At 40.9% G+C, this 20,952-nt stretch overlaps 2 protein-coding genes across 2 annotated transcripts; one reads left to right on the top strand and one right to left on the bottom strand.

Moving 5' to 3' along the window:
* The first annotated feature begins 5,645 nt into the window (after positions 1-5,645).
* Positions 5,646-11,610, top strand: clec11a (C-type lectin domain containing 11A). The gene is made up of 5 exons (XM_075458965.1): positions 5,646-5,985; positions 7,051-7,165; positions 8,584-8,691; positions 8,784-8,867; positions 10,663-11,610. Exons 1-5 carry the CDS (start codon positions 5,893-5,895, stop codon positions 11,073-11,075), a joined length of 813 nt encoding a protein of 270 aa, XP_075315080.1. The 5' UTR covers positions 5,646-5,892; the 3' UTR covers positions 11,076-11,610.
* Positions 11,611-12,166: 556 nt separating this feature from the next.
* selenol (selenoprotein L) lies at positions 12,167-20,396 on the bottom strand. Its single transcript, XM_075459494.1, has 9 exons — positions 20,232-20,396; positions 19,475-19,553; positions 19,337-19,390; positions 18,945-18,990; positions 17,890-18,017; positions 17,650-17,764; positions 16,098-16,220; positions 15,579-15,716; positions 12,167-12,746 (listed from the first exon to the last, which is right to left on the bottom strand). Exons 1-9 carry the CDS (start codon positions 20,323-20,325, stop codon positions 12,606-12,608), a joined length of 918 nt encoding a protein of 305 aa, XP_075315609.1. The 5' UTR covers positions 20,326-20,396; the 3' UTR covers positions 12,167-12,605.
* Positions 20,397-20,952: the final 556 nt, after the last annotated feature.

The following is a 20,952-nucleotide window of genomic DNA, read 5'->3' as shown; positions in this document are numbered from 1 at the left end:
GTACATGGAAGAGGAAGTATGTTAGCGGAGGACGATGAGGGGTAATTGTTATATTGTAATTTAATTAGTATTTGGTATATATTTATTTCTGGGGATAGTTATTTATATATATATATATATATATATGTATTCATATTTATATTTACAAGGATATGTGTGTAGTATATATTTTTGTGATTATATATTTATTTAGATATTTAGGAAGTGTATATATGGCATATATTTATATAGGTGTATTGTAGTTAGGATATTTACAAACTGAAGAGTAGTTAAAAAGGGGTGGGAAACTAAAAAAGTATTGTACTTCTTCCCATTCCTTTTTCGAACAATGTGTGGTGTTTTGTTATGTATTAGCACTTAAAGTGATTGAATTTTTTATTTCTCTTTTTCTTTCTTTTGTATGTACAAATAGCTACATACATTTTCTTTTTTATACATGTTCGAAAATAAAAATGTATCAATCAATCAATCAATCAATATGTCCCTCCACCTCTAAAGGCAGGTGTAGGAGTCTTTGGATAGTGTGATTTCATCATGAAAGAAACTGGTGCAAAAGAGGTTGACATGTGCAAGATGAGAGAATCTGGGACATTTTTGGCTCCTCCTACAGATGTGGAATGTAATGTAGTCTGTGTGAGCCCTGCACATGTGCAGCCGTACGCAGGAATCTGCGTTGAAGGGGCCACAAAGTCGCCGTCAAAAGCCCACAAAAATGTCAAGCGACCATAAAGCAAACGATGTGGTGCAGGGCTACAAACCAAAGTCGTGACCTGAGGTATCTGAGGTGTGTTCCAGGGCGGTTTCAGGCCCAAGAATGAACATATAAAACACTATCCTGAAGTTAGAGTTAATGTAATGTAATGTGGCGTCTAAACTTCACAAATGTGTGTATCACACACAAATAAACATTTCAGCTTATCAGCTATTTATCGGCTCCCCTGGAGTCACTTAAAGCTTTATGACAAAAAGCAGACTGAGGAGTCTCCTGTTCAGTGTGCTACATCAAAATGCTTTGCAACATGACCGAGGCACAGTAAAATGGATGATTTGGGGACTTTACGCCTGTCACAGTCGGACCATAAACAGCGAACATCTGCACATGTCGTTTATCGGTGTTGGTCTTCGAGGTACAGTCGTGTTGCATCATTCCTAACTGAACTGAGGCGCCTCTGTCCAGTCCAGTCCAGTCGTCTCCCTGCAGCACCACCCAAAACTTACTGACCATGAATGGCTGCTTTGTGTGAGAAAAAAAAAAAGAAGAAAATTAGCTAAATGTTTGGCTGAATGAAAATAGCTGCCTGGTATTAAACTCAGAACCAAAAAAATGAAACAAGACTGCGACTGTACACCAGCGTGTTGCCTTATTAATGAGGCAGCCTGTCCTTAGAGGTGGTTATTATTATTATGTCTGAAATGAAAACATATGTCTTCCTAATGAAGCAAATATAAGTGATCTGACAGGGAGAAATGATGCATTAGAGTCCCAGGCTGTTATTCTTTCCCTCCTGGCTTTGTTCGCATCAGAGGTTGAAAGTTGGGTGGAATTTTGATTGAGTCATCCAGATGTTTTCTCACTCGTGAGATCCTCCATGATAAGAGTGCAAAAGTATGGGGGAAAAAAAATCAGCTCAGTGCTACTTTGTAGTGACATGCAAAGGATGGACTCCTCCTCAAAATGTATTCATTGTTAGCTTTTTAACAGCCAAACTATGACTTCATTCGCAGTTTGAATGAAATGTGGCTGCAACATAAGCCCAAAGCGTGACCAATACACCCCAAAAAGAGGTATTATTTTCCAGAGATTCTGCAAATTCTTGACCTCCGTGTTACCTATAAACTACCATGTGTAAATTGTGTTATGAATTGAGAAAACAGCGACCTAATTTACCTTGTTTAAATTTTTGAAGTGCAGCATGGTTGAGGAATATTACTTTGGATTGCTTGGCCTTTCTTAACGGTGGATTTTCAAAAAGCCATAACCATGACAGGTAGAACTCGGTAACCTTGAAAACATGGATCTGCTGGATCTATTAAAGAACCTTATGCCCCTCCCCTTCCCTCTCTGCTGTGCTTCGGCTCTGGCTCGAGCCCCTCCCCACAGAATCGGCTGTAATGCACAACCAAACGTAACCATAACAACTGCTGAGGTGGCAGTGACTGATAGCTTACTCATTCTGGCTCTTGTCACTCTGGTGCAGTGAATTCTAACACATTTCTGGAAGCACTCGGAGTCAGAAGTACTTGATTATCTTTTTAAGTGTTACTGTCAAAGCAAAGTGTCTTCAGAAAGTAAGACAAAAATCCTTTAACCGTGTTGTTTTTACTTAAATGTTGCTCATGCATCCACTGCAGCTTCTTAAGTGTTTACCTTTAATTAAGCTTTAATTGTTGGTCAACTATTGAATTAAATATGGCAACAGACAAAAAAGGAGAATTTCTTACATGAAAATAAAACTATATTTTGATTTCACGGTCATAGCTTTTATGAAACTGATTCATGATTCAAAATCTAAACAAGCGTTTTCAGCGGTCACATTATTACCTTTTTTTTCCCCAGTAAAGTCTAGTTTGAGTCCAAACCGAGGTCTGGAAATAGTTTTGGAATCTATCATGTAATTGGAACAGCTGTTTATGTGCAGTCGTCCTGCAGACTCAAACACATCTGACCCTCAGAGTCCCGGCTCCTCCCACGTCTCCACATCCCAGAAGCCTGCCTGAGTTGCTTCCCTGGAAATTCTTGTGGCATTTTAACTGGCATACCTCCCGTTACAGCCCCAAACACAGACACATACACACACATATGCACATGCGCTTACATAAGGTTCCTCTTTTCTCTTTAAATCATAATTTCCCAAACAGCTTCACAAACCCATATTTCTGTTACCGCTGATTTATTTAATTATAGTAGGAAAGCTTTGCACACGGGCCTGATATTTAGCCAAATTAAGTGTGTATATGTATACATATTTGTGTGTATGTAACTGAGTTAATGACCACAGTATACTCATGAATGAAGGGATGCAGTGTAATTAGCTGAGCTGATGATTAAAGCCATGAAAAACAACTAAATCGTAAGCTCATCCTGGACTGACGAAACCGCAGTTTGACCATTTTTCACATTTAAAGTGACTCCGTGAGAGGGTTCAAATATTAAGTGACAGATTGTTCCTTTAAAAAATGAAAATATAGGTGTGAAAGTAATAGAATTATCTCTACTGTTAGAATAACACACAATCTGGTATCATCAGGTGCTTAAAGATGTTTTCACACATTTCTAAAAAATTCTGAGGAGCTAATGTGTTCATACAAGTATCTGCATGAGATGGAAAGGTCTTTTTCCAGCCTGTTCCTGGTTACAAAGTTGGGATAATGTCTAATGTATGAAACAGGTTATCTCCTGGAGAACTTGAGTCAGGTTCATGTTGACAAACAGTTTGTTATCGACCACTTCCACAATGATTCTCACCCTGGGGGATCAATTTTAACAGCTACAGACAAAGTTTAATTGTAATTGATCCATATAAACACCTTAAAACACATTTGGAAGCTAAAAAATTGCGTGTTCTCACACCATACAACTATTAGAACCAATGAAGTTACTTATAGATGAGATATGATGAAGCTAAAACAGTGAATGCATTAATTATAACAAAACTATCCATCCCTCCCGTCCATGACAAGTCAATTTAATTTCTGCCCCCTGTGTTTAAATGGGAATACCATATCAGATGATCTATTATTAAGGTAGAAGTCAGCCCTGATGGGCTAATTGAGCGTGGGGGAAAGATCGGTGGAAATGGGTGGATGAGAAACACACTGTGACATCGCTTTGTAGAATATAGCTGTTGAAAGGTGCTGGAAGAGTGCGGATTCTGCCCAGCCTCTGAACGCAGAGTCATGTTGTCATGTTTTGTCTGTAAAATCCACCGGCAGTCATGGTGCGATCCAAAGAGTCCTTTTTGCCATTCCATCCATTTTCTGCCACTTATCTGGGATCTTGAAGTGGGGAAACAAGTTAGCTCTCCAGGGGAACATTGAGAGGTTTTCAAGCGAGCCAAGAGATATAATCTCTTCAATGAGTGCTGGGTCCGCCTCAAAGCCTCCTTGCAATGGGAGATGTCTGTAACAGCTACCCTGGGAGGCATCTGGAAGACATCCTGACCATCACCTAAACTATTTCCCTTCACAATGGTGGGTCAGCGACTCATTTGACTCCTCACCCTTTCCCTGAGAGTCATCCCAGCCATCCTTTGGAGAATTCCCCGTCACTATCCACAGTCATACCTACCAATAGATGAGGGCTGGCACACCGATCGACTGGTAAACCAACAGCTCAGCGGAAGCTGCCCCAGTCTACCTGCATTCTACCCCAAACCCCATGAGCAAAACCCCTGAGACATTTTAACTCTGACACTCCCAATCTGAACTGGGCAGTCCACCCTTTTCCAACTTAGGACCATGGCGTTAGACTTAAAGACACCACTTCCCATCATGTTTACATAAAATAAAACAAGGACTAATCTGCAAAAATCAAAGATGCAATCCTAATCCTAAAACCACTGAAACCACTTGACAGTGCCTAGAAATTCTGTCCATAAACATTAAAACAGAATCAGTCATACAGGGCAGAGTGTCCAGAATCCAGTTTTACTACCAGCAACATGAACCAAGCTCCCACTTTAGTTGTACAGGGACCAAAAGTCCTGTTACAAAGAGTCTGATACCCCTTGTTATGGACCAATCCTGTCCGTCTTGGTGTCCTAACAACTGGTTTTTCGAATGCAATAAGAACGAGTTTAATTGCCATTCAGTCCCTTGTCAAATGACTCTTCTGTCTTCTTCTTTCTCACACCAACTACCTCCACATCTACATTGTCCACATCCATATACCTCAACATCATGACTGTGATTGTGGGTATTTATCAGCTCTGGCTCAGCACAACAGTGATGGCAACATAACACCCGAGTGTGCAGGCTAACTATCTGTGAGGGAGCTGCACTCTGGGCTGCCAAAGTGGGCACAGCTCACTTTTATCTTTTTTTATACATACAAACAAACAAATTTATATCCATATTTGGTGTTTTATAGTGTTTTTTGCACAACCTGAGCTATTACAGAAGCTCTAATTTCTGCTGATAACCTCTCAGTCAGCCTAGCTTTTCAGAGCTCATGGTAGCAGATCTGCTTCTGTTCTGGTGTTTAAAAAGTCATATTAGAAACGTGTTCATGCAGTCAGACTCCGCAGGAATGACATGAGATCATTAACTCTTGTTGCATAGAGTTTCTACTACTTTAACTGATATTGCACACGGGTGTACTCTGTTAAACTGTACGTCCAAATGCCTTAAACAGACAGACAAAACTTCCTAAATTAATATTAGTTTTGCCCCTGACAGACATGTCATGTATTTGGAAAAGCTTTCCTTTGGCTTGAATTTAAACCCTTAAAATAGCCTCAAAATGACATCATTCAAAAGCTTTTGACAAGGGTTGTTTTTCCCCCAATCGCTGGCAGTTTGGATTTGGGAGACACATGGTTTCCACAGGACAGAGACCTGTGTAAATCCACACTGCACACAAAGAGTGGAAATGGGAGGTGGGAGCAAAAACAAAGGTCTTTCCTGTTGTTTAGAAGACACAGAGAGGAGAGACAGCAGGCAGGCAGCAGCGATGTTCTGGATGTTTTCTGCTTGATACCTGAGTTTTCGCCTCTTCCTTTTTTTTTCTAAAAGGGGTGTGTGCACTGCCTCCCGTTCACACACTGTATCTAATGGGAGATTCCTGCTGCTTTCCTGCTGCTGCTCCAGGAGGGAAAGAGTGAAAGAGAGGAGTGCAGCACGGCTCAGAGGTGCAGAGGGAGTTTCAGCCGCTGAAGGAAAAGGAAGCAGAAAATGGGACCGGCTGCCACCTCACTTACACTCTTCTGCTTCTGTTTTCTGGGAATAAATCTTCCTTCCAGGACAACCAGCGCCGCACCAACCCAGGTCAGAGCTTTCTGCACTGCTGCTGTTTACTCGTTTCTAAAATCTGTGAATGGTGTCGCCTTATCTACAGAAAGTGAGGAACAGATGGGTCTAAGGTCAACATGGTAATGAGACGCTAAAGAAATAATTACGTGTGCAGAGAAGCAGGTTTCTCATTCACTGGAGGAGTGTGATTGAGGACAGCCCACTGAGAAACATGCTGATACACTGGAAAAAATCAAAGTCTTACCAAGTATATTTGTCTCATTTCTAGTCAAAATATCTCATTACACTAAATATCAGACACAACTGCCTAACAAGTACTATTTCAGCCAGATATAGGGACTTCTTTGAAGACAATACATCTGGAATATCTTGTTAAATGAAAAAGTCTTGAAAACAAATTGTTTTGAGTCACAAATCATATGAAACAAGCTTTTTTTGACATTTGAAGAGGTTTTTAAGCTAATTTCAAGATCACTTTTATCTCAAAAGTCCTAAATATCACATTTTATTTCAAGAAATCTTGACAAACCGATTTTCACTAGTTCCATTGGCAGATTTTTTTGCTTATTTCAAGCAAAAACGTCTTTTATTTGTTGTTTTTTTACTTATTTTTGGAGGGGCATTTTTTCCAGTGTATGTACAAATAAAGGTGCTGCTGATTACCCATGCTTTCAGATTCAGAAGGATAAACACCATATTTGACATTGTCACTAAGGCCAAGACTTTAAGTCAAACTTAAAGAGTAAAAACACAATAAACTGAAGGTTTAAGTTCTCTGTTCTCTTAGAATTGTTGACAAAGTAACAAGACTCCATGTGAATGTTTCTTCAATCCATAAAACAGACCCTTTGAAAACCCATTATGCAAATTTTAAGGTAATCTGCACTCCCTGAATGTTGTATTAAACCCTGTAATAATCTTATTTGGAACATCTGAAGCGTCCTTGGATGTGTTCCAGGTTTCAGCTCATCTGCTGGAGGCCTGGACCCAAGACGCTTCAGATCTGGGAGTGATAGAAATGGTGATATCACGGGGATCTTTCTGAGTGTGTGTGTGTTTTTGTTTGCATGGGTTTACCAGGCATCTGTGCCAGAGGTGAAGAAGGCCAGAGGAGATGTTCCTGATATTCTTCCAGAACCAGAATCAGAGCCAACCAGCCCGATTTCAGACTTTGAAAACTCATACAACTACGTCTGTAAGCACTTTCATTCACATTTATAGAATTGTTTAGGCTCAGTAGATACTGTACTGTAGAAAAAGTCTTCAGCTTACCCCCATCTCTATATATATTGCCAGGAAAAGGGAAATTGGTGCAGTGATTTGTAGTGATCAAGCTTTAAAGTGAATATCTGCTCTGAGCTCCTTTGTCCTCCAACACAGCCTGAACCCTCTGAAACGAGCTTTCTGTCCTTTCTTTAAGGAGTCTTCAGGAATAGTTCTCCAGGCTTCTTGAAGGACATCCCAAAGCTCTTCTTTGGATGTAAGCTGCCTTTTGTTCCGTTCTCTGCCAACATGATCCCACACTGCTTCAGTAATGTTGAGCTCCGGGCTCTGGGGAGGATTCATCCCTCCATCAGACCTGCTGCCACTGATTTTCAGCCCACTTCTTGTGTCCTTTGGCACAGCTCAGCCTTTTCTCCCTGTTTCCCTTCCTTAAGAACGGCTTCTTGACAGCCACCCTTCCATGGAGCCCATTTCTGATGAGGCTTGGGCCAACAGCAGATGGATCAGCTGAAGGTCCAGATGCATCTCTCAGCTCCTGTGTCAGGTCTTTGCTGGATGTTTTCCTCTTTCTTAAGGACATCACTTTCAGATCCTGTTCATCTGCTGTAGATAGTTCTTTAGGCCTGACACTTCTTCTTCTGTCCTCCACTTGTCCAGTTTCCTCAAATGTTTTAAGGACACACTGCACACCATGCTGAGATATGCCAAGTTTTCAGCTAACAGCTCTTTGGGAATCACCTTGTTGCTGCTGAAATCCTGTTTTCTGTCTGTCACACTGTGTTATCTTTGCTGATTTTCATAGATGCAGCTAAAGAAATGGGAACTAATCTTAAAGGAGAACTGTGGTATTTTCAACATTAAGCCTCTTTTCTGAGTCGTCTGCAATGTTTTAGAACCCCCCTCACCGCTTTTTTGATGTTTACTGCTGTCTCCGGTATTTGCCTAATTTTGATTCTTCTCAACCTGCTTCAAAGACCTGTGTCTTTGTGACAGGCTGCTGGTAACAAAGTGCCTAAAGATCCTATTTAAACTTACCTAAATTGTCTATTATGTGTAGACTCTGGTTCATGCCTTGAGTTAGGAGCCTCTTTATGCCTGAATGCTTCAGGGATCAGTGTTACATTCAGGCATAACAACTGGACTGAAAATAAGTGAAAAAAGCAGCCAATGTCCAAAGCAAATATTGAAAGACCTTCAGAAAACCTGGAGAACTATTGAACTTTAGAACAAAAGATTACAAGACATGAGGGGTGGATCAAGACTTTTTCACGATACTGTAAATGTCACGATCTTAAAGGTTTATATGGTATCACAGTTACGTTTCTTATTTCATGCAGCACATCTGTATCCTGTTAACTTATCTTTTTCCATTCCTTTTCTGTGCCTAAGTGTCCAGACTAACTGGTATGGACCAGGCCATCCATAAGCTCAATGTCGGCCACTACACCCTGGACGTTAAAGTCAGCCAGTTGATGGATCGTCTTTCCAAGATGGATGGTAACCTCTTCTCGTCCCTTATCACATGCCTTTCTTTATTATTCATTTTCACCGATGCATGCTTCCATTGTTGCTCATTGCTAAAATGGCAGCTAAAGTCGGGGAGCTGGAGGACAGCATCCGCGAGGTCTATCAACACAGCAAGGACAACCGTAAGGAGATTGGACGACTGGAAGGTAAAAATGAGTCCTTTCCTGCATCCCGTGTATCGTAAGTTTGCCTACGACAAAGACCAGTGACTGTGTGTCAACATGTCAGCAGCCATCTTTAAGAAAAGATCAAATAAAACACGTATTTAAAAAGATGAAATGTTAATGTTCCCACCGTAATCATACTTCTCAGTGCCCCAAAAAAGGTTTTACTGGATGTAATTTCTCCACTTTGCATTTAATATGCATGTTCACAGCCAGAAAGAGGTGGGATGAAAAGCAAATCAGGTACATGAGGCAACATGTAGCAACTCTTACATCAGAGTTCTGTTTGATGCAAATAAAACGCTCGCATCAAAGAGGTGTGGTGGAATTTTACAGTAACACACCTTTAATGCTTCGGAGAGCTTTACAAATAAAACACAGCATGAAGGAAAAATTCAAGTGGGACACGTGGTTGTGTGGCACTTCATATCTGAGGAAATGACAACATCGCTAAGATGTTGGCTTTCAGAGGCATGGAAACAGAGACCGCTCTTGATGTTGGGTTGCCATAACAAAACAGAGACTGAGCTCAACTCTGCTGGTACCCTCTGCTGCGTGACATGTTTCAGCGGGTCTCTGCCCAAAGTTTGTTTTCAAATTCCATACTGTGTTTTGATTCGGTTTATTGATTTTAATCAGCTCAGTTTCCAGCAGCACGCGTGGCTGTTTTCAAGGGGAAAGCTCTAATAAACCCACTGGAAATGGCATCAACAGGCTGGTGAACACAGCGGAGCATTCGGGAGCTCAGGAGTTGGGGATCAGAACAGTGCTAAAAAAGACACCAAGGTCTTAAAATCTTAAAAGGTCCAGTGTATAGCATAGAGAGACATCTAGTGGCATAAATAGTGCATTGCAGACAAATGAGTGCTGCCACAAAAACACAAAGTTTCTGGTGCACCACAGTTTTTTTCCTTGTTGGACACACTTACAGACACATCGTGTCTGAGGCCGTCTGAATAAAATTTCTTCAGACACTTTGTCCAACATGCTCTTTTTTTTAATGTTGTTTCACAGATTATATATAAATCTATAACAATATAGTGAAACATAGAATAAAATATCACTTCATTATCAAAGTTGGTCATTAAAAAAAGTAAAGAAAATGCCACAAAAGTGAAAGATGCAGCCACAGGCTGCCACAGATCTTCCTCCTTTTCCTCTTTAATGAATCAAGCATCACTTTGAAGGTTTCATCCAGAGGGAATTATGGGACGCAATCATCCCCTTTAATTTTACGAAGCATGGTTCAGTGTTTCTACAGATGAATCATGAAGTCCTGAAGCTCCTTTTTGTAGTTTAAATTTAGATAGTTCTCATCATGGCGACCACTCAGATACTCCTGGCTCATTTAACTCAGTTGGGAAGGCTCTGAACCCCAGTACTGGAGCCAATACTGGATTTGTACCTTTTGGGCTACTGCTACAATATATAAACCTGATGGTTATATATTGGAACTTAATGAAGGTTTATATATATCACTGACACCCCAGATTCTGGTTGAACAATGAAAAAAATGGCTCTTTTTTGTCTTGGTTTGCTCTTCCCTGTAAAATAAAAAGAAAGAAATATTTGAAATATAAAGTATTAAGGACTTTCCCCTTTTTGCATCCAGTAAAATGCACTTTTCAGTTTTTCAGCAGACAAAAAAATCTTCAGCAGTTCAGCTTCTGCATCAAAAAGGATAAGATTTGATTGTTTTTTTTATTTTTTGTTTGCATTACTACTCATCCAAATGTGCAATAAAGCCCACGTGTGTCTTGTTTTCTCTGCTTCAAAGGCTGCCAGAAAGGACTCAGGATGGGCTACAAATGTTACCTGGTGTACAACAGCCAGCAGGACTACGCCGGAGCATCCAGAAAGTGCCTGGAGCGCGGGGGCCGCATGGCGATGCCCCGCGACCGCCGGGAGCAGGAGGCCCTCGCCGACTACGTCAAAGCCTTCTTCCACCCAGGAAACTGGCCGGTCTGGCTGGGCATCAACGACCTGCACTCTGAGGGCCTGTATCTCTTTGACGACGGGACGCGGGTCTCGTACTTTCAGTGGCGTAAACACTTCCTGTCCAGCCAGCCCGACGGAGGGAAGCGGGAGAACTGCGTGGCCATGTCGTCCGACGACGGCGACTGGTGGGACCACTACTGCGATCGGACCATGAACTATGTCTGCGAGTTCGATGACAGGGTGGCTCTTTAAAATGAACTTTCTTTAAAAAAAAAAAAAATTTTAAATAGCCTTTCTCTATTAAAATGCCACTACTGTAAACACCCGCTGTTGATCTTTAGAAATAAAAATAAATTTTATTTAAGATTAATCAATAAAATTATATTTTATTTTCCTGGAAAAAGATGCTCAACATACCTGGAAGGTAAGTCTGTCTCCACGGGAACGCTTTTTTAATATATAATATATACAGAATAAGTTTATTTCCAACTTCACAGACAAATTCCAGACTCAAATTTCCATATTTCCGGGTCCATTTTTGGAGCTCTGAGAACTAAATCCCGACTTCCAGCATGTGTTCCATTCTGGCTGTAAAGGTAAGACTTTAATTCTGGATCCTGTTGTCCTCACAAACCATTAAACCACCAAATCAGTGCACTAACTTTTTGCTCCAGCTTCAACGCAAACATAAAAGCTGCCTTAATTTACCTCCACAGAGAGCAGGTAAATTAAGTCTCCTCTGAAAATAGAGCTTCACTATGTTGGTTTGCACATTAAACAAGAATAAAAGGACTGAAAATTAATTTTTAAAGCAGTTACACGTGAGTCTCTATTTTCATGGCGTCTCTTTTGTCTTGATTTGTGGGATCCATGATGCAGCCGTCACGCTACTGCTCCTAATAATAACTGCAGGAAGCTTAAAGGCCATTTAAGATCAGTTACAGACCTACATGTCAGTGTTATAAATATTATTCTGTCCACGCAGCTGCAGTAATGCGACTGTCAGCCAGTCGGGACTTCATTCATGGAATTCTAAATATTTGTTTAAAGTTTCCAAAAAAGGGGAAAACTGGAAAGCTGGAGCAGAATCAGCACATACCGGACCGCTTTAAGATATACATCGGTGTGTTTTTGGGCTTAAAAAGAAGCCTGCAGGGCCTCTCGGATACTTTCTCGGATAATGTGTGTGTGTGTGTGCAGAGGAGACCGACACCTTCTGAGCTGTAGTTTCACTTCTGAATCCTCTTTCAAGCCACTAAAAAGACCCTTTACTGTGCAAGAATGAGCCACTTACTGAACCACACTGTAGATAAAACAAAAACATTGTGCAGCAACTAAAAGGCTGAGAAGAAAGGTTTATTTGTAAATCAACATAGGATGATTCATCTGCTCACAGTTCATTATAAAAGATGTTAGTTTAGTTATGAATATAAAAAGATTAGATCTTTATCTGTATTTTAAACTGTAGAAATCTATCATAATCTACTTTTCTCAAACTCTTCATTAAAGTGCGTAAAGCACTTAAAGTGCTTCTAAAAAAGGTAAACTTGCTAAGGAATCATGTTATCTTTTCAAAGTTAAAGCACAGATATGCGTCGCTTCTTCATGAATCACAGCACTGACGCGACAAAGAAGAACGGACATCTTTTCTTCACCCTTCAGCATCGGTCACGCCTCTTCACGACGTCGTGAGAGCGAGACGTGACGTCATTGAGGTGAATCAAAGAGTCGCTCTTCCTCTGTGGTGTCAGCGGTGGTTTAAACCTTCGAGCCGGATCTGTTTCACAGCTTCGGCTCTGGATGTCCGCCTGCAGGGTCCGCAGCCTGCAGGATGTCAGTCACGCTCGGTCTGTCCAGAGGGATTTTAGACGGGTGAGAAAGCAGCACCTTCCCTGTGTCGTCCAACAAAAAGTCTCCTCCCATCTGGAAAAAACATCAGCGCACAATAAAGCTGCATTAACTGCAATCAACACCGTGGGAAATGTCATTTGAAGAGAAGTCCCACAGAATTATAACCAGAGTAATCAGTCTCTTTTAATTCACTGTTTAAGTGTCACTCTCTCAATGGCCTAATTCACAGGTTGGACAGGGTTAAACACAAACTGGGCCACGAGTTTCACGTCTTGCCGCGGCACAGATTAGATCTCAACGGGCGGTTTCTGCTCCATCTGTATTGCTGTGATAACACAACTCTCTCAGTGTGACCCGAATGCATTCAATCCTATTCTCAGGTTCCATTCCTCCTTCTCTAACTCAGAATAATAAGCCAAGAGGAAGGATTCAGCACTGAAATGTTTATGCGATGATGAATTCAGAGCGCCTTTCAATGACCTTTGTGGGGGAAAAATATCCATGCGCACATTACTGAGACACGAGGGCGAATTATCAAGTTGTAACCACAGCTTTTATCGTGCGGTCACACGATCCAAGTTCCAACATGAAGCTGCCAGGAGGCTGTAAATTCTGCTTTTCCAGTGAATAAAAGGTAATTATACAGTAAGCCTACAAGCTTATAAACACGTTTCTGAGCTAAGAGAATGATTTAGTATCTATAGAGCCCCAAAATACTCCGTTTAGCCGTTGGGATTGATGCATTGCGAGTTACTTTGTGTTAAACAAACATCCTTTTTTGCATTATTCCCACTCGTAAGTCATTTCTCATGAATCCAGCTGCAGCCAGTAGTCTCCCCGGTCCTTTAGCTTCTGAATAATGAAGTCAACAACTTGCTCAATATCCATATTGCTTGAGTTTTAAGATTAAAATTCATTTAAATTAATCCATGCCTCTCCCAATTTAGTGAGTTTAACAAGAGTTCAGTTATGATGTTCCACACAAAACCATCTCATGGCCACAGCTTAATTAACTCAATGAATTAGCCATTAGCAATAATACTTTTTACATCAATGACACCAGAGTCACACAGTCTGTTATTGAGTATTTTTACCAGAAGGGTAAAAAAAGAAAAACTACTGATTTAAAGCTGAAATATGCTGAAATATCTAAAGAAAAAGACTCAAACAACAATGTGAAAAAGTGAAAGAAAAGCAGAACTCGTTCTATTCTCTAGCTGAATGTTTGAGTAGCAAACTGTTCCAGTTTAAAGAGTCTACATTATCTGTGTTCTGATTATTCAGGGCATCATTAAATGTAACTAAATGCACAGTTTCTCATTATATTGTATTGAAACCTGTTGCAACCTTAAATGTGCTTCCAACTCATTCTGACCAACATTCCTGAGCCTGAAACTGCCCTGGAGCCCCCGGGGGGACAGAGCAGCAGAGTTCTTAACTTTGGTTTCCATCACTTTTCTGCACGTCACACACAAACAACAAGGCAACAACACACCTCCGCCATAATAAACAAAGACATGAGGTGTGGACACGAGGGAAGAATCAGCTTTGGGTTGGATTTTACAGCCGGAGAGCGCTCAGATGAGTCGGCTTTACTGTCAGTGGGTAATAACTGATCAGCTCCTGTTTGCTTTGTCACGATGAGCAGGTTTAAATGAATGAAAATAATACAATCATTTCTCCGCCACAGTAGGCTGTAAATCCTGCTGTGATACTAAAAGTAATGAAACGTTTACTTTGTTTAAGGTTTTATTGATCGTTTTTAAGTGTTTAAACTCATTGGGGCTGTCCTACACTCCTTTCAAAGTGCTCTCTGCTGTCCTGAAATACACGGTATGGTTCTGGTTTTTGTGTCAAATTCACACGCACAGCGGTGCATGTACAGGGCTCAGACATCAGGCCTTTAAACCAACACAAGTGAACAGGGAGCTACGTTTCTAAAGTACTAAAAATGTTGCAAATTTTACATTTCACAGCTAATTTTGGTGTTTAGTAACCTCAGACTTCCAAGTATAAAATGTCCAGGAGAGGGTTTATCAGCTCTTGGTTTATATGAGGAACAGCACATAATAATTCATGATATTTGATGGTGTGTAATGTCTGTCAATGAATGAATTTGGTAAATTTTTCCTGGTTAATACTTAAAGATACGATAAGTAAAATAGTTTTTTTATGCCTGAAAGTTGCACAAACCAAAACATCACAGTATTCAAACAAATCTCAGGATTAATTCGATCACACCACAGCTTATTGATAGGCAATCAGTATCAATAATATATATATCGTTTCAACATTGCATCTCCATATGAGCTACACTTTATGCCATAATAAAGCATCCCTGCTGTGTTATGCTATATTGATGCAGCATATTGTTTCACTATTTGATTTATATTTGTTCATTCCTTCGCATCTCTGCATCATATTAACTTTTCAGTTACTCCACATTATCATCAGTTAGATAATCAAACAGAGTAAGGAGAAACAAACGAGGCGTTTTCCCTGGGAGTGAATTATTCCCATTGATTTGGACTTCTAACTGCACTCAGAGACATATAACACCCTGAGGGGAAAGGAAAAACACATCAATATGACCTCCTTCAGAGGGAATGATGTGAATAGTGTGTTCAGAACTCGCTTTTGTCGCCCTGCAGACTTTTTCTGGTTTAAACTACAGTCAAGACATGCGTTAAAGTTCATGTGTTGCATGTGTTGACACAGCCTGGAACCTTGGAATTCCTGAAATTATTCCAGGATTAATGTACAGAATGATTTTTTTTAAAAAAAGGAGAGGTATTGAGGTTCCCTGTGAAGTTAAATCCCACCCTGAATTATTGTCTTTGCTTTTTTATAACAGCCTCAGGCCACCACAGCAGCCTGTGCTTTTGCCATTAAATCCATCTGTACCTGGTAGATGTCTTCCAGCAGACGGGGAGGGATATCAGGGAAGTCCCTGTTCGCAGCTACGTACTCCGAGTACTGCAGCAGGCAGCCGAACTTTATCACCTTGGAGTAGGACGAGCCGAGGCCAAAACTCCTGTAGATCTGCACAACAAAAAGATGCATTTTTTGCTCCATTTGCAGCCGAAAACCCATCTTTGCAGGTTTATACAGTCAGCAGCCCGCTTTCAGGAAAAACTCTGACTCTTTGTACGCAGAGGCAGATATTTCATGAGTGCTGGCTGCCTCTGTGGCATGTGGAAAATATGTTTGTGTTGGTTGCTTCCACCTCACAGATGCCAACATCTGGAGGTCGACTTTTCTGAATGAATGACACCTCGTCAAACAGCTGTTAAATCATCTGGTTTTTCATCAGCCACCTCCACTTTCCAACCTTTTGATCCACCTGCCCACCAGAAATGACTCTTCAAAGGCAAAGTTGTGGTGTCTCTGCTTTTGTAAGAAAATGTTGTCACACATCCTGACCTTTCTCTGCGGATCCAGCAGCATTTCAAAGGTACAGCCGGTCTGCTCCAACCACAGCTGAGCTCCCTCCGTACCGCCGAAGGAAACCACGACGACCCGCACTGACCGAGCCTTCAGGAGAGTCTGCGGATCAACAGAAAATGAACCGCTGCCTCACAATTCTCTGTGACTTCCATTCAAGATTCATCTTTCCACATGTTTGTCCTACTCAGCGTCGCTGATTTATGTCGAAGTAGATTTATTGTGGCTGAAAGGCCGAGTAAGGTCACTTTGGAAAAAATGCTGGAACTATTTGAGAAGGATTGTTCAACATTTTGGGAATCTTCATTTTCTCATAGCATGAAATGGAGCATCATCCTCCAACTACTGCTTCTAATTTATGAATTCCTGCTGACTATTTCCTCAGATGTTTCCATGTTGCTGCTTTTTACCAGCTGCTGGTCATCTTTTTAACAAATCTGTCGTGCTTTTATAGTTTCGCCTGCAGGTTTGAGGTAAATCACAGTCGGGCTCTGACCAGAATGCTGACAAACAACCGGCAAGATGAAACAGTGGGTGTCTTATCCAATCAATAGTTTTTTCAGTTTAGTCTCATGGTTTCAAGCTGATTTTAGGACGGCAACAGAAGAAAGGAAGCAGTTCTTTTGTCACAGAAACAGCTTAAAATGTTTTTTGGAATTAGCATTTAGGCAAGGCAAGGCAATTTTATTTGTAGAGCACAATTCGTACACAAGGCAATTCAAAGTGCTTCACCGCTACATAAAATCACAAGAAGGCAATAAAATCATTAAAAAATAAATAAATAAATAAATAAATAATAATAATAATAATGAAAATTTTTAAAAAAATTAAAAACCCATTAAAAATAATCATGAAATAATTAATTTAAAAGTGAAGAGTGCAGATAAAATACTTTCAGGTGTCATATGCACAGCTAAATAGAACTGTTTTCAGCCTGTCTCACATCTTCTGGAAGACTGTCCATTTAAAGGATGGACATACATTTAAAAAGGACAGCTGATTCTAAATAATTAAAAACGGACCACTACGGTTTCAAAGAAGGCTGGAATGTGACTCCCAAACTGTTGCTGGTCTGAGACGCCAACATCAAACTCACATAACTGACCGACGTCTTTGGAGATGTAATATCACAATTACTCACAGAGATTAAAGTACTTCCAGAAAAAGACTTCTCTTTTGTGTTTTTTTTCCTTACGTCATCGAGGTTTGTTTCTGCTCAGGACTCCTGCTTCTACCGGATTATAACCACTGAACCGCCTCCACCCTTTGTTCCTGCTTTGTTCGCAGCCTCGTTTGTTGACTTTAAACCTGCCTGTAGAAACGTCTCTTTTTTGCAGCTTTCTCAAACGGTCATTTCAGATTTAAACCCAGCTCACCGTAACATAGAGCGGCGTTTCCCAACCCTAGTGGATTCCAATGAATGGGTCGTCCTCAGCCTTCTGCAGGGCTTAAAAACCGGACCCATTCATTGGCATCAGGCGTGCTTGAGCACCAGGGTTGGGAAACGCTGACAGGTGGAAGGTGCACCGACCTGACTGGCTTCCAGCTCGGCCACGTGGTCTCGTCACGGCAGTCATCCAAAATGCCTGATAAGAACCAGCAGCAGCTTCTGACCCTGACCCATGAACTCACTGAGAGTCACGCTCCTGTAAAACACACAACACAACCTGGTGTGATGTAACACTGAATCTGCAGCATGGTCTGACCTGACTGTACATTAACACTAAAACACAAAGCTGGCTGAGGCAGCAGATAAATGATGGCTGCTTACTTTCCGCTCCGCCCGTCAGTCAGCACAGAGTCGGGGCTCAGGCTGCCTGCCGTCTGTCCTCCTGACAGCTGCTCGTCGGTGCTCTGCAGACGCTTGTCCACGCTCTGCAGGAAGGAGTCCCACTCACCCTGCAAACACACACCCCCCACACGGAGCTGTGCAGTTACAGTAGGACTTCATCCAGCTGCTGGCTTATGACCTACAGCTTAAACTCATTTAACTGTAGTTTTAAAGCTTCCAGTTGAGCTCACGCTAATTTTAACTGATCAGTTCATTCAGAAAAATCAATAAAGGTGGTAATGATATGGAGTAAAACACACAAATATATAAAGAATGTCCAAATTAAAAGGTTTACAATGTTTTATTTTGGTAAATTCTGTTCCTTTATTTCCTTTCTCTGTGCTTTATCACCTGTTTTCAGTCCCATCATCACTCCCATTGTGTACAAATATTCCTGGTCATCAGTTAGTCATTGTCAGATCATTTCATGTGGTATCTTTTCATGCTTCTGAGTTATTTTTGAGTTTATTTTTTATTAATAAATCTTATCTAAGACAGCTCCGCTTCGCTGTTCTCCGTCCAGCATTTGGTTTGGCTTACATGTTTCATGCCAGCTGTCAATCATTAATGATGATGAAATTAATTAAACCCATGTAAGTTGAACCTGATGACCACACCGCAGGTAACAGATGGGTGAATTAACCAAATAATGGTTAATTATCTACAGCAACATTGGAGAATGGATTAATAATTAATAAGTTGTCTTATTTCCCAAGCAAAAAATGTCTTAAAATGTTCAGAATTTACTGGTATTAGAGTCAAATTATTAAGATTCGGTCATTATTTTCTTATTTTAGAATGATGACAAACTAAACTGAGACAAAAAGAAGCAAACGAGTGAAAACAGTCGAAGATTTGAGACCTGCAGCTCTCAAATGTCAAATCAGCCATAATATTATGACCACCAGTGTTACTCATTTAACCATCAGTGGTTTTAATGTTGTGGCTAACCTATAAAACTGTAATGTCAGCTTTAAAACAAGGAACATACGGACCTCCAGCTGCAGAAGCTCTTCCACCTGCTGACTCACGGCTGCATGGCTGCAAATACACAGACGTTACGTGATGGAGAGCTGGTGAACGAGCAAGCACTGAACATCTTTCATGTCTTTGGACAAGCAGCTGTTTGATCCTATTTCAGAGGATTTGTTAATACGATTTTGACTCATTTTTATTGACTAAAAGAACAAGATCAGTCACTTTGAAAAAGCAGGTACAAATTAGGTTAAATTCAAGCGTTATAGATGAGATATCAACGACTAAAACCTTCTTGGTAAAGAGGAAACGGAACTTATAACATCCACAATCAGCTATTGAAGCATTTAACATCATCACACCAAGATTTCAACAGCAAAGGGCTTCTTTGGCTCATTTCTACCATACTTACTGGTAAGATTTCTGCCAAACGGCCTCTGCTTCACTCTTCTTCTTCACTCCAAGGCTGCTCAAAAACAGCAGATTACTCAAATGAAACGTCAGCCAAAGTCAATTAGACTATAATGTGTGTGTTTCAGTAAAGCCCGACCTTCTGTATAAGTCTGCTCCGGCGGTGATCAGGCCAAATAAGGTGGTGATTTTGTGGGGGACAAAAGTCTCCAGGGAGGCTGTGGGAGAACAAAGTACCATTGTTAGTGATCAGGCTGATTTCTGCAATGTCACGATGCTGGCAATAAGCATGACAGGGATTACATTTCACCAGCATTATATCAACAGACTGTGAAACACTTTAAAACAGGCCGGAAAGCCTTTCTTTTTACCCAATGTTTTTAATGATCTCCCTTTAAATGCTCTGTCCTGTTTTTATTTCTTTTTGTATTTAATGGACTTTTATTTGTGTATTTTATTTGCATTTTACTGTCCCTGATTTTGATCTTAATAGTTGCCTTTTATCCCGCTGTAGCACTTTGAGATTTTGTTGTAAATGCAAAGTGAGTTATAAATAACATTTATTATTATTATTATTATTAAATAAGCTGGGTCTCTTAATCCAGGGACCTGATCACACGGATCTGCGTTAACATTGCTCAAAAAGTTATGAAACATTAAACTGGAGAACGTTGACCTTGATGCTTTCCTTATGTTAAATGCACAGTAAGAGCCGTGATGTACCAATAAAAAAAACAAGTATTTCAGCTTAAATATTATAAGACAGAGTGATTATTTCTCCCATCAGAAAGCGGAATAACTCGGCAGACCAAACCACGTTCAATTTATTTCCCTGGTCGCCATTTTTTTTTTCAAAAGAAACCCCTTTAAAAGCTTTTCCCCAGACTCAGGCTTACCTGCTGCTTCCTGTTTGGCGTTCTGCAGCAGAACTTTGCCCAAATTCACCAACAGACTGAGACTACATGTCAGAGTGTCCACATCCTCGGCCATGATCACCTGCTCTCAGCGCGCAGCAGCCAGTCTGACAGCCGGCATAACGGCAGGATGTGGACCAATCCAGACCATGTGACAGAGTCACGTGGTGCCGTCACAGGGCGCTATTGCAACACCTGGTGGTGAACTTCAAGACCTACAAGAGAAGTGGAGTTCTAAAATGTGAGAATCAGGATTTTATTCTAAGAATGTGCTGTTCTAAGAATATTAAAATGAGTTAAATACAACATGTTAAAGGTTAAAGGTCATGACAGCACAGTTAGAAACAGACTGAACAGGTATGGCTTGTGTGGAAGGGCTGCAGGAGAAAGCCTCTTCTCTCTAAAGAGAACATGGCAGCACAGCTTAGGTTTGCAAAGCTGCATCTGAACAAACCACAAGACTTCTGGAACAATGTCCTTTGGACAGACCAGACCAAAGTGGAGATGTTTGCTCATAATGCACAGCAGCACGTTTGGAGGAAACCAAACACAGCATATCAGCACAAACACCTCACACCAGCTGTCAAGCACGGTGGTGGAGGGCTGATGATCTGGGCTGGTTCTGCAGCCACAGGACCTGGGCACCTCGCAGCCATTGAGTCCACCATCAACTCCTCTGGATACCAAAGTGTTCTAGAGTCAG

The sequence above is a fragment of the Odontesthes bonariensis genome, chromosome 24 (genome assembly GCF_027942865.1).
Source record: "Odontesthes bonariensis isolate fOdoBon6 chromosome 24, fOdoBon6.hap1, whole genome shotgun sequence".
Lineage (NCBI taxonomy): Eukaryota > Metazoa > Chordata > Actinopteri > Atheriniformes > Atherinopsidae > Odontesthes > Odontesthes bonariensis.
Note: the sequence above shows the minus strand (reverse complement) of the source record. Positions and strands in the feature narration are given on the sequence as shown.

Bases quoted from the DNA above. Each gene is read 5' to 3' on its own strand.
- clec11a (XM_075458965.1), top strand. From the start codon at position 5,893: ATGGGACCGGCTGCCACCTCACTTACACTCTTCTGCTTCTGTTTTCTG. The intron at 5,986-7,050 runs GTCAGAGCTTTC...TGGGTTTACCAG, and splicing joins CCAGCGCCGCACCAACCCAG to GCATCTGTGCCAGAGGTGAA. The intron at 8,692-8,783 runs GTAACCTCTTCT...CTAAAATGGCAG, and splicing joins TCGTCTTTCCAAGATGGATG to CTAAAGTCGGGGAGCTGGAG.